The following is a 13,954-nucleotide window of genomic DNA, read 5'->3' as shown; positions in this document are numbered from 1 at the left end:
GCAGTTCGCATAAATTACGTATACGTCATGCGTGAGTTTTTTGGGGCAACCCTAAAATTATGACGCACATTAACATGACACGGCAAAAAACAGAAGAAAAAAACGAATATAAAAAGTACTTTTTTAGAACAACAGCAACGAAAACATAACGAATATGCAAACAAATGTAGAGCTCGAAACACTAAAACTCAAAGCAACTTTAGTTCAACAGACTAGCAGATACCCTACGATATGATCTCTATAAAGCCCATAGATATTATTTCTATGATTGATTACATATACTTGTTTCGAACTGCATTTCTAACTCGTTTCCTCTATTCGCAAGCATTCAAAGCATACCCAATTCGGTTTCTATAACCACAGGGTATGCAACGAAATGCAACGAAAATGTTCAATTTGGCAACGCTTGTGGCATGCTCATCACAAACAGCAACGCTGTTAGCGCTTTCGTGTATGCCAAAAAAATGTCCATGTCAAGTCTTGACCAAGTTCGTTGACTGAAATTTAAAACAAGGCGACTCTTACTCAGCTGAATGCTTTTGGCGAATATAATTTAATCAAAGTCATTGACACAAATAGGGAAAATCGTTAAAAGAATAACACTCGAGAAATTAAAGTCGCATTTTGAGACGATATTTATAGTTTCAGACTCTCTTCTAAATCAATCTGTCCTTTACCCAAGTCGCATAGATATATTTTAAAAACTTGAGACTTGTGAGTCTCGGGCAAAAAAAAATTGAATGATAGCCATGAGAGCCGAAGAGAATCGGAAACGGAGTCAATATCCAGTTGCAAGCAGCTAACGGAGCATTTAAATGGGTAAATAAGTCGTATCATAAATTTGAGCAGCGTTGCGGACACGAATTATTGCGGCAAGTTGGCCAGTTGTCGGCTTACTGTCAACGGCAGCTTGCCAAGAGTCAAATGGCCGAGGGCCAAAAGCAATTGCAGCTGAAAGCTGCAAGTTGAAATTGCAACTTGTGCATGCGTTTCGTGACTGAAATACATTAATATATTTCTTATACCGGGTATTTACTTTTGAGTGCCAAAGTCGCATTTTCAATATGAATTGTTAACGCAAAAGTGATTAAATCAAGCTGTGTAAGTAAAGTTCAATTCGGTTTACTTTTTGTTGGGTTTTTAAAGCGGCAAAAAGTGATGCACTACGTTTGGCGGTTAGACTACGAAGAATTTATTCAATGTAAAGGTATCGAGCGCAGTATCGATATCTTCTGTTATTAACATTAGTAATCGGAATGTTGTATTGATCTTTTACATATTTTCAACACTTTGAAAGTCTTTTCAACTGAAAGACAAAAATATAAATCGTGTTATTTTAATTTGAAATACTTACAATGTAAACGATTCATAGTATTGCAAGCAAGCCAGCTGAAATAAATACACTTCACAGGTGTGTGTGCGTATGTGTGTAGATGTGCTTAACCACAGACAGACAGGCGGTAACAAATTGCAACGCTGTTGCCATGCAACACTGCAGCAGGCTGCGAATTGCAACATGTTAAGTGAGCCACGAACAGAAACACAACCAAACCGCAGAGGCTCAAACCGCCGCTTGCTAAAAAAGAAAAGTGCACAGGTTGGCACGTAAAGTGGAAATGTGTGGCAAGTGGGGTGAAGAACGAAGAAGGATCTGGGTCTGAATCAGCTGGGGGAAACAGCAGCAGAAAGTTCAAGGTGCGTTCACGCCGCACCATCAATCTGCTTAAATGTTTAATCCAGCAGAGATTTGTATGTATTTGCATATATTTATATATACTACATATGTATGGAGAGCCACACATATGCATATATTGTGAGTTCTCTGGTTTCGTGCCTGTCCTTCATGTGAATATGTTTTATTAAATAAGTTTGCACACGCTTGCTTAAACAGCAACACGAGCCAGTCACGCCTCTTAACTCTCCCATCCCAGTCCCTGTTTGCCTGCCTGCCTGCCTGCCTGCCTCTGGCGCTTGAAATTATGGCAGTTGCGCCCAACACATTGCCCAGATCCAGGAAAGCCAGACCACCTGCCCCCTGCCTCCTGCCCCATCTGCATCCCAATGTCGGCGACTGTAAGTGATTTTTATTAACGTGCAGTTACTTATTTTCTGTGTGTGTTTATCACGGCAAATAAATAAGCAGTAGCGATGAAAGCCGATATTCAACTTTAAATCGTCCCAGGTTTGAAAGCAAAGTTCTTCACGCAAATTCCCATTCAACTGTATTAACAAATATTGCATAAATAAAATAAACACATTCACAACTGCCAAATCTAGTTAACAAAATACCCTGTAATTCAATGCCAACTTTAAGCAAAAACAATTAAAGTAATTGGATACCTAGTCTAGACTACTGTTTGGAGCAAAGGAAAGTTGAGTCTATTTTTGTCTAGATATCTTTGTAACACTCAACATAAGTTTGTCAAATTTCACATCAGAATTTTGAAAAATGTTTCAGCTTTGACAAACTGAAGTAAGTAGAAATTTTTGGCCCATCCCATCCAATGACATTATATATGATACAGTTATCCCACACTCGGAATATTGACGATGCTCAAGTTTCCATATACGTGATGGAAATACCAGAAATGTCATATTTAAAGTAATACAATTTGCAGGTGAACAATGAGAATCGGGATCTCCACACAGCTATCGAGGTTTTTACGACGGAGATAAGAAGGTGCCGCGTTCAGTTGATGCCGCTTTAAGTCGTTATGCAACCGATACAAATGTGATAAAAAAGTAGCATTAGATGTAGATTCACCTACGAGTATAACAACACTTTTAAAAGCCTCCCCCACATGGCAGATAAATATTGAATAAGTGCCCAGCAGTCTCCGTCGAGAAGAGATCCACTTCAAAAGTGCTCTATTAGAGCAGCATGTGTCTTATGAATAAACATGTGATTTATCCTTGTTGCAGTCGTGAGCTGCTTAGCATGCATGGCGAGTGCAAAGTGCATGGAACGTCCTTGACAGCAGGAACTAGGAAGGAGCTAGGATACCAATTTCAATTTGAAAGGGACACCAACTGACCCAGCTGATTGGCAATTAGGGTGGATTCTGTGTACATATATAGAGTATTTACTATTTCCTCCTCTCCAATTTTTGCAGTTTTCGCCAGTTTCATTGCATTGCTGTAAAACATAGTTTTCAACTGATTTTGGTAGCTGACACGCCCACATCGGCCCCCAGTTGCAACCTTATAGCTGGCAGTCACGCTTTTTGTCGCTTAATTTCATTTGTTGCATTTAATTGCGTTTGTCGGCAACTGCTGCTGCTGTTGCCGCTGCTGTTGCTGTTGCCGCTGTTGCTGCTCGGGCCAACAAGGAGCGGACCATTTTGCTGTTGCTCACATTTGTTTTAGCTGCGCAAAATTTATTGCCCATTTTTATTGCACTTTTTTGCCTGGGCATTACTTATAAAAATGGCTGCTTTGCGGTTCCTGTGCCGCTTATTTTCATTGCGTAACTTTGTCATTTGTTGGCAATTTGGCCTAATTGCAATTGTGTTCTGACTTTTACAGCTTTTACTGCAGCATTTACATTAACTGACATTTGGGATTTATTTGGCTTTAATGCCATTTAATGGATAATTAAAATATCAGTGAACATTGCGTGCGAAACTCACCTGAGGCGTGGCAGCTCGCAAAAAACCCAATCTGTGACCTCCTCCTGTCGCACCTCCCTGTGAGTCGTCGCCAAGTCGGCTTTGTTGCCGGCTATAACAATGGGTATATCCTGTTAATAGAGATAAGGAATTAGTTCAACTAAAGACTAAGCTGCTGCTGCTGCTGCTGCTGCTGTTGTTGTTACTGCCAAAAGCTTGCTGGAGGCGGATTGAGAGCCGGGCCAACAGGCAGATAGAGAAGACGTTGCTATAATTGACACCCGCGAACAATGCCACAGCGAAAAATATAAGGCCAAACTAAACAGGAACAACAATAGCAGCGGCATTAACAACAAAAACAATTAAGATTTTTAAGGAAAATCTGCCAGCATAAAACTCAAATTCATCGCCAGTAAGACTTTTAGATAAAATTGTATTTATGTATACCCTTGCAGAAGTCCTTTTCATTTTGTTGTTATTGAATTATAAAATATTTAAATATTCCTGATAAGTCGACAAGTCTTATAGTATAAAGCTGACTAAACTACAATACGTATAACAATCATCAAAGTCCAATATTATATTCCTAGATTAAGTCTGACAAACATGAAAACATGTTTCTTGTCGACTCACTTTTTACTTTCTTCCTCATTTGAAGGATAACTTTCTTGATCAAAAACTGTACAACTTATTGATAAGTTGAAAAGGATCCATTTCAGGTTGAAAAATTGTTATCAATCTCTCAATTGCTGCAACTTTGGCTATCTGCGTCATCTTGCTGTACATGGTATAATTATCACTCAATCAGAATTTGATCCCTGAATGTTGTGCAAGGGTATTTCAACTTCGTCATGGCCAATATGCTGTTTTTTTTGTCACTTTTGTATTTTTAATTGCTGTGGGGCATTGAAATTGGGTTACATGCGAGATATGCTTTTGTTTTTGTTTTTGTTTTTGTTGTAAGCTTCCTCCATCTGTGCTAATTGCATGCAAAATGCAAAACAAAATGCTGAGGGAACGAAAGAAATTTGAAAACCCACCTGAAAGTCGGCGCGCTGCTCGCGAATCTCCTCGAAGCACTGTTTCACACACTGGAAACTGGGCGCAGATGTTGTCGCATAGACCAGCATGAAGGCATGGGCCGTCGCAATGGAGAGGCGTCGCATGGCGGGGAATTGCATGTCACCGGATGTGTCCAAAATGTCCACCTGCGCAAACAAACAAGGGGCAAAAACACGGGCAAAGTCAAGTCAAAGCTCAAAAGCTGCCACACACAAAACACAACGCAGCCGCGAATAATTAAATACGAAATGTCAAAAGCAAAAATACATGGAAAAGCATATTGTATTACATGGCTGATGCGGCGAATGCTTAATTTAAGCGATCAAGCTGGAGCCCTCTTAACATTATACAATACCTCCCAGTTTGATATATATGTGTGTGTGTGTATGTGTGTGTTTCTTTGCCCACATATCCCGTATACGCCACGGTTACGATTTTAATATGATTTCCAATATTGCACTAAGCCCATAAACAGTTCGATTTTAATACCACATCTGGCCAAAGGAATATTTTATACACTTGACGTGACGCAAAAGCACAAAATTTAAATGCGAATTGCAACCTTCTTCAAATTGTTAGTACGTATTTCAGTATAAAATTTATTCACTTCATAAATTGATTTCATGCTTGTGTGGCCTGAATCCAAATGCAATAAAACTAAATAAAATACTCTTGATCGGAAAATCTGAAATTTAATATTGGACTGCACTCTAATCGCATTTGATTTATTGCCATTGTAATAAACTAAGTGTAAATATAAACATGCCTTAGCCAAGGTCGATGTGTTGATTGTTGAATAGGAGTCGAAATGAAATGCTGATACTTTAAAAGATTTAAAGAAACAATTCTGTTTTAATTTAAAACTGACTCTACCATCATTCATATATTGCATTTGAACCCAATCATGTATCTGTTACTTGTTTTTTCAGTTTAAAATTGACATTCATTAGGCATTTATTGAAAACACTCTCCAACATAATTTAATCAACTTCGTGGCAAATTTGTGATTGTTTTCTTTTCTCTTTGTTAAGGCCAATATGTCGATTATTGAACAGGAATCTAAATAAAATACTAATCCTTAAATCAACAATCCTATATTAATTTTTACATAACATATTGCACAATATCGCATTTGAAATATCACCATATATCTGTTATTTGTTTTTGAATTTAAAATTGTCAAAACTGAAATTGGTATGAATTATGCCCATTCATTGGCAACTCTCTCCACACTCACAGATCAATTGACATGTTTATTTCCACAGAACTACACTTGAATTTTTGCATAGCTCTCCTGGCCGAGAAGTGTGTTAAGCAAATTTGCCAGTTGCCATTAAATTTCAAATTGAAGTGGTCATCGTACATTTTGCAATGGCAGCGACACCCAAAAAATTGAGACAACTAACAACCCACAAGCCCACACAAGCAAATAAAGTCTGATTTACAAACACAAAGAGAGAGAGGGGAACTGGGGCGGTGCGGAATGAATGTGGAGTCAGATAAGGTTGCCGTTCAATGCACACTTAATGCCAGCTAATCCCAAGAGTCAGCATCTGTTTTACGTGTATAAATAAATATAGTATTCCCCACTCAGAGATACAGACAGAAAGGCAGACGGACGATAGAGTAGCCACAATGTCAACAACAATACCAAAGCAGAGCATTTGGCGACGGCGGTAAGCTGCCACAGCCAGGACCTGGTTGCCCCTGGCCATTGTTCGCATGGAAGGCCATTGTTCGGCAATTTGTGGCACATTGTTGCAGCTCGCGATCGCGCCGGCTAACATTATTAAAAATGCGCGAAAATGCGCAACGACAATGAAAGCCAATATATATGTTTTGGGCCAAGGCTTTCCGCTTTGTTTGCTTACGTTCCAGCTGTGTTGGTACAACGAATTGTCATTAGGGTCGCGCTGTTAAACGCTCTTGTCGTACTGGCGTGTAATGTACCATTTGATGGTTGCAGCCACAGCAGGTTGCAACAACAACAACAACAACAATAAAGGCAGCAATCTGTTTAATGCGAACTTTTTTCCCATGTACTTCTAATAGAGAATTCTGTTTTGAATTTAATTGAGTTTGATGAGCGGGCAAACTACGTGACGTATACGCAATGTTTTGCTAACTTTGGTTAGCTGCCTTAAGGGACTCATGCCTGCGGCTGGCAGAAACTCAATCAAATGGGTGGCATTTGGGTTCAGTTTTCAACTAAAAAAAGAAGTATTAGTTGCAGACAAAGAGCGAAAGAGCCACAGAGTCACCGCTGTGGCCTCAGGCATTTGGTCAGGGTATCGAGCGTTAAAATGAAATTAATTAAAACAAAAATTTAAGCGATGATGACATTGTCGATGATGGTAGACGCCAACAGCGACGAAGACGTCGCCACCACCAAGGGTGTCAATGTCGCCATTGCCACCACCTCAACGCAGTTCAGTCAACATCAATTTGTCGTGCGTCTTGGCTGGCAGCTAGGAGCAAAGAGAGGCAAAAATTGATACACTTAAAAAAACTTAAAAATGTCTACAATTAGATGAACCATAATTCCTTGTATTAAATTACAGAAAACTACCGATTCCAAATTACGAGTAAGTTAATTATAATCAATTTTAATGGTACAGCTTAAAATATAAATTAAAGATTAGAAATGAAATATTTTGGGAATTGGGCTTATTCTTTTGAGTAGTTTAACACTTTATGCATATTTAATTTTATAATATAGCTATTTAATTTAAAAGAAAAATGTACTTCTGTATTTCCGAAGGACGTTTCTTTTTGCTGAGTGCTGAGAAAGAGAGAGAGCGGAAGGATAAGGATAGATGCTGCATACCTATTAATCAAATTTCTGTTACAACTTTTGTGGTGATTCTGCGTTGTATGCTGTGGTTGTGTTACGGCCAACTTTCGAGGCAGCAAATAATCAGCTTGTGCACCATGCCCCGAATGATGTGCCATCAAAGCAACTTGGTCAGACATGAGTGCGGGCTGGCTTTGGCGGGCAGGCAGTCAGGCAGGTGGGCAGGCAGTCAGGCAGGCAGCTAGGCAGCCAGGCAGGAGATAAACTCCACCACAACATAACAGCAGCATAATATCCATAACATGTGTGCGCCTGAGTCTCGAATTTATAAGTTGTTGTTGCCACAGTTTTGAGGCAGAGCGTGTAAATTTGATTAATGAGGGATCCTGTCTAACTGCTCATTTGCCTGGCAACTTGTCTAAGCCCTAGTAAAGCCCATGTTAAACTCAAATATGAATTTGCATTCACGTGGAGTGGCGAGAGTGAGAGTGCCCGCAGGATAAACTATGTATTAACCCAATTGCCTATAATTTACTCACTTTAGATATACTCAATTTGCGGCTCAGTCACTTGAATGTCTTATACATTTTTGCCGGGGCTTCAGTCACAATGTTTAACTTGTAATGTATTGCGAATGTGAAGATTCATTTAAAACTCTGTAAATTATCTGTTGGGTTTTTAAAGCGGCAAAAAGTGATGCACTAGGTTTGGCGGTTAGACTAATAAGAATTTATTCAATGTAAAGGTATCGAGCGCAGTATCGATATCTTCTGTTATTAACATTAGTAATCGGAATGTTGTATTGATCTTTTACATATTTTCAACATTATCCTTAAATATAACTTGTAGACGCGTGTCCATATTTTAAATTACCATAGCTTTGTCAAAAACAATCTCGTTCAGATTTTCATATTTAGTTTTAGTTTAGGCCTTGGCTTTTACGTCCATCTCTCTAATTATGATTATCAAAGGCAGACAGACAGACGGACTCACAAACATATGTGTGCATTTGATTAAGCTAATAACATGGCAAACATACATTTACAAATGTCGCCGTAGGGCTTATTATGAAATCAGTGGCTTTGGCCACTTGAATATAATTGACTGGGCACAGAAACGATTTGCCCTTAACTAATTCGATCAAAATTTGGTGGGGCTCAGCTTTGAATTAATTAGTTGCTCACTTCGCATTTCTTGGCAGCATCCACAATCTGCATCTCAGCCGTGTACACTGTCATAAACCCTGTTACTCAACTGCAACTGTGCAACTTAAGTGCACCCGGAGAGCAACAGTCAACGGAGGAGGAGGACAACAGACAATGGGAAACTTTACGCTTGCTTTAAATTACTGGTTAAATGTTCTGGTTACTAACTGGACTAAGAGCAATAAAAACAAATTGAAAATAATATACTCAATGCACTCGGCAAAGAATAAGGGTATTTTGTACTCACATAAAATACAAATTATTATGGCAGCTGTAAATTGAATAACAAACGACAGCAGTATTCACCAAATTAAAAAGACTTTGTACAATTTATGCATTTTAATGTTTGTCAGATGTTATCAAAATCAACAACTTTACAACTAGGACATTTAAAGGATCTAAATGTGCAATGTATATAAATGTTCAAGTAATCCAAGCAATTTATTAACATAATATGAAGTATTAAAGTTGTTGTATATTTCATTATTTTCGTAATAATTAAGTGCGAATGAAGCTTCCAAATATAAGACCCAGCTATAGGAATTATATTCCATTTATTCTTGAGCTCAGAGTAGAGTTTTTCGCTGAGTGTTTGTTTAATTTGTTAACCGTATGGCAAACAGCATCCTTCGTTGTGGGAGGGGTCAAGTTGGTGAGCTGTAAACAACTGGGGCAACTGGGATATGCTACTGCAACTGCAGATGCACTTCAACTCATGCCTAATGCACACAGAGACACACACAGTGCACCTAAGTGGATGCCCCTTTAGATTTCCTTTTCTAATGGTCACCCTCTCCATCTCTCTCTCTCTCTATCTCTCTCTATCTCTCTCTCTCTCTCTCTCTGTGTGTGTCACTTACCTTTAACGTGACGCCGCCGAGGTCATATTCGCGATTATAGAGATCCTCGACGGTGGCGCGGTATTTGTCCGTGTAGCTCTTGAATAGGAAGCGCTTCACAATGGAACTCTTGCCGACACCAGCGCCGCCGAGCAGCACGAGTCGTATGCGTTCCAGGTCCGCCATTCTATTTGTTGTCTTCCTGGTGTGTTGTTGGTGTTGTGGTTTCTGGCGAGGTGTTTTTGTAAATCGCTTGGCGTTAAGTCCACTGTTTTCTGTTATGTTTTCCAACTCTTGTTGACGCTCTAAATTTTCAACTTTGTTTGAATTGAATTGAATTGGCCTGTTTTCGTAGCTGAAGCGTTGTTATTGTTTGCTATGCAGCTGCATTATGTTTTCACTGCTGCACTTCAATTTGAATTTCGGCATTATAGTCGACTCGACTGACGGACTTCCGCTATCAATTTGTTTTTGTTGTTCTTATTGCTACTGTTATTGTTGCTGCTGCTGTTGTTGTTGTTGCTGCTGTTGTTGTTACGCTTGGCGGCGGCAACACTTGCACCTAATAACAAACAGCTTAAGCTTCCGCCGTCAAAGTTGACTTCCGCTTCCGCCTGGGGAGTAGATCCTAGATGCGTACGTGAATGCCCGTGAATGCCTGTGAATGCAAACGAAAAGCGGATGCTTTAAAACTGATTCTCGCCAAGGGTAAAGTTTTTTAGTCAAAGGCAAAACAGATTTCAATTTTCATGCGCACGCTGTTTACATATTGTCTGTTTGTGTTTTAGACTTTTTGTTTATTATTTTATGATAATTGCAAAATCGGCAGCCCGCCCAAAATCAGCATAAACGGCAATAATAACAACAACAAAATCCAACCAACAATTTGGCCAGCTGTTAACCTATCCACCAACTTTACGGCCCACCCGTCGAGTTATCTCTTCCCATATACACAAACATTTTAGCCACACACAAACTGCAGTCAAAACTCAGAAATACCGTAAATCACTGTGTGTACAGTGTGTGTGAGTGTGTGTGAGTGTGCCTGAGTGTGTGTGAGAGTGTGTACTGTGTGTGTGAGTGTGTTTGTCTGCGTATTTGTGTATCGCTATAATCGTAATCTGGGTACGTGTTCGCATCAATACTTTCGCAAAAACAACATTGGCCAAAGGATGGACCTGCACTCGCAGAACGGCTAACAGGCTTGTCGACTTGCACATACCCTGCAACTGTGTGCTATGGCTTAAACTTCAAATACTTCAAACTGCCAAAATGCATAGATGCAGCAATGTTCTCTTAGCCGGAATCTTTTGGGATAATCGTTTTTGCAGTGCTTTCAATTAAAAAGTATAATTATTTTTGACAAGCTTGTTGTATTTGAAATGTTAATGCATTTTAAATAGAGTGTTTTCTTTTAAATAAATATGCTTGCAAGTATGTTATGAAAAATAATAATTGCAGTGCATAGTTTTTTTTTCATATGTGTGTGGCACAGGAGTGTAAAAAATGAAAATAGCAAGTGGCAGGCAGACCAACCGATTGCAAATGCTTTGTGCTTTGTGCATCAAGAGGAGAGCTAAGCAGCCCTTAGCAGCTTTCTTTCTCTGACTATCTGACTATTTGTCTGTTTGTCTGTCTGACTGTTTGTCCGTCTGCTTGTGTGTGTTGCAATGCAATTCACAGGCTAAGTGCAGCAGGTAATTCAATATACCTGCACATAGAAGCAAAGTTCCTTTAAAGCCCAATATAGGGCAATTTTTGCACGTATTTCCCGACGGCTCTGATAGCTTTACGATGGCAACTGTATGCAACAGCACTCTGTGGCAGCTTAGACCGTTGCCTGTCTGTCAACGAGCAGCAGATGCGGCAGGCGGGGTAGGTAGGCAGGCAGCTGGTTGGATAAAGATAGAAGCATCTGCTATCTAATTGCAATTGCAACGTGATATAATCATGTTAGCTGGCAAATGAAATTTGTTGCAATCAGGTGCACGGATTGAGCGTGAAACTCTGTCAGTTGAGCAGGCTGAGCATCTCCGATACTGTTCGTAAGACTATCAAACGCAGTGTGAGGACATTTTTCGATTAACCACACAAAAAGCGCACAAGTGCTGCTCAAAAGGCAACCAATTTACAACTTGTTACAATTGACAATTACTGTTGTTGAACAAATTCGGGGAAATTTAGAAAAACAGGCGACACAAGCTGTGGCATCAACTTCAAACGAGAGCTGTGTGTGTGTGTGTGGCTTTTGTCTTCTATGTCAGATGGAAGAATGCAAGAGAGCCGCAGTAACCTGGCAAATAATAAGAACTTCGCAAGCGGATATGCAAATTATGATAGTCAGGCTGCAGAATATAAATAAGCATTTTGCAGTGCAAGAATATGTGAGTGAGGAGCAGCAGCTTGTGGCAGAAGCCCTTTTGTTGTCTAGAAGTGTTTAATATTTAAATAAAACTGATTTATTCACTAGCAGACAGACTAGCTGAAGGGTAAGTCAGAGTCAAGCACTCTCTCACTTTTGATATTGTTTTGTGGCTCTAAATGCATTTTCTATTTCCATTTCTGGCTGCAGATCTGTTGAATTTTCTTCTAACTTTTGTTTTGTTATTCTAGGCACGACAAAGTTTGTGCTTCATAAACACATAATAATAATTACAATTATAGTTAACTGCCAGTCTTTAAAATTGAGATTCATTTTAATGATTTTTATGGCAAGGCAAAAGATGGCGGCCGGGCATTGAGGAAGACGTAATTCAATTTGCCGCAGTGAGGGAAAGTAGGCAACACTTGACAGCAAAAGTTGAGCGCAACCTTTGCCATCTTTTTCTATATAAAATTTTAATTAAATCTACTAGGCCTGAACCCACACCCATACACAGGCAACACACACACACACACACGCCCACATTGCGAACAAGACACCAGCTGTGCAACAACAACAAAAACAACAAGAACAATTGTGAAGTCCCAAAGTGAACTTTGCATTGTTGTCATGGCCCCGTTTCGCTTTACATTTTAAAGCAACTCGAGTCTCGGGACTTGAATTAATGTTTTTTTGTATTTTATATACGGCCAAAGATTTTACAAATAAAAAAATGAAAATATGGCTGTTGTTGACATTTCTTTTCTGTGCTTGAGGTTTGAGGCATTTTACTTTCTTTCTGCTTTCTTTCTGGTTTTTTTCTGTTTTTTTTTTTTTTTGTTTTGTTTGCCAGGATGCGTCTAAAACTTTTACGATGCGTGTAAGATGTGTTGTTGTTTGCTTTGTTTTGTCTGCGTGCCCAGGCAAGCAAAAAAAAAATAGAAATAAAAAAATAACGCATATGATTCTTGTTCTACCAAAGATCCCCCTTCTATACACAATCAATTTTTGGCTTGTTAGCAGGCATTTATATATATTTATCTGTTGAAATTGTGAACAGGTTGCGAGCGATTTATTGATAACAAGAAAACAGCTTCTTTAATAATACAAGGCACAACATTGCTCGACACGACGGCATTCAAAATGTCATCAAAAGCACATTTGTCACTTCACCAACACCAACAACAGCAACAACAGCAATAAGCAATGCAACAAGATGTTGAACAATAAGGAAGCTGCACTCAGAGATGCTTTGTGTGCAACACACAGCACAGCATAAGAGTCGAGTACTATGGCTTAAACACTCACATGGCATACAAAGTACCACACAAAGGGAGAGAGAGGGAGATAGACATAGAGAGAGAGAGAGACAGCAAGAACTACTTATGGAATTAGGGGGAGAGAACATCCAACATTGCCGTATATATGTTCATATGCGCTTGTCTCCGGCTCGACCACGACTTCTGCATGTGAAGGCGGCCACAGCTGACAGAAAGTGCTCAACGAATAACGTTGCCAGTCAGTCAGCCAGTCAGCCAGTTAGACAGCGAGTCAGACATCCTTTTGCCCCCATACAGCCCCACTGCACCCCTCGCGCACGCACTCCTCCTAAATGCTGCTGGTCAGCAAATTTATAAATATTCATTAGCCGCCGCTCGTTTGGCAAGCGTTTGAATACAATTGCTCGACCAGCTTTCTAGGAATGTAGTTTATTAAAATGACTCGAATTCCGCTGGGCAACCGAGATGGAAGCTGGCAGATGGCAGCTGGCAGCTGGCAGTTGGCAGTTGGCGTGCAAAAGCCCCCTTGGCCATAAGAAAGAAGAAGAAGCTCGCGCAAAAAGTTAGCAACATTGATACGTCCTGACATCCATCAGAGTGTGTGCGTGTGTGTGTGTGTGCGTGTGTGTGTGTGTGTGTGTGTGTGTGTGTGTGTGTGTGTGTGCGTGTGCGTGTGCGTGTGTGTGGGTCAAATGTACACTACTTCCGCTTGATCGCACTGGCAGTTGGAGGACATTGCTGCTGATGCGAGCTGATAGCAGAGTCCCAACCTTTTTTCATAATGAGCAAAAGCAGACAATTCAA

At 39.9% G+C, this 13,954-nt stretch overlaps 1 protein-coding gene across 2 annotated transcripts in view; it reads right to left on the bottom strand.

The window, feature by feature from the left end:
- The window catches only part of LOC6559253 (GTP-binding protein Di-Ras2), a 32,930-nt gene that overhangs the window by 7,959 nt on the left and 11,017 nt on the right, over positions 1–13,954 (bottom strand). For both annotated transcript variants that reach the window (XM_001987579.2, XM_043214348.1), the window contains exons 2-4: positions 9,530–10,166; positions 4,649–4,816; positions 3,630–3,739 (exon numbers count right to left, since the gene is read on the bottom strand). In XM_001987579.2, the coding sequence (XP_001987615.1) occupies positions 3,630–3,739; positions 4,649–4,816; positions 9,530–9,694 (443 nt within the window). In that variant the 5' untranslated portion in view covers positions 9,695–10,166. The remainder of the gene's footprint in view (positions 1–3,629; positions 3,740–4,648; positions 4,817–9,529; positions 10,167–13,954) is intronic.

This window comes from Drosophila grimshawi, unplaced genomic scaffold, assembly GCF_018153295.1.
Source record: "Drosophila grimshawi isolate 15287-2541.00 unplaced genomic scaffold, ASM1815329v1 contig_1369, whole genome shotgun sequence".
Lineage (NCBI taxonomy): Eukaryota > Metazoa > Arthropoda > Insecta > Diptera > Drosophilidae > Drosophila > Drosophila grimshawi.
The sequence above is the reverse complement of the archived record's forward strand: the minus strand, read 5'-3'. Positions and strand labels throughout refer to the sequence as shown.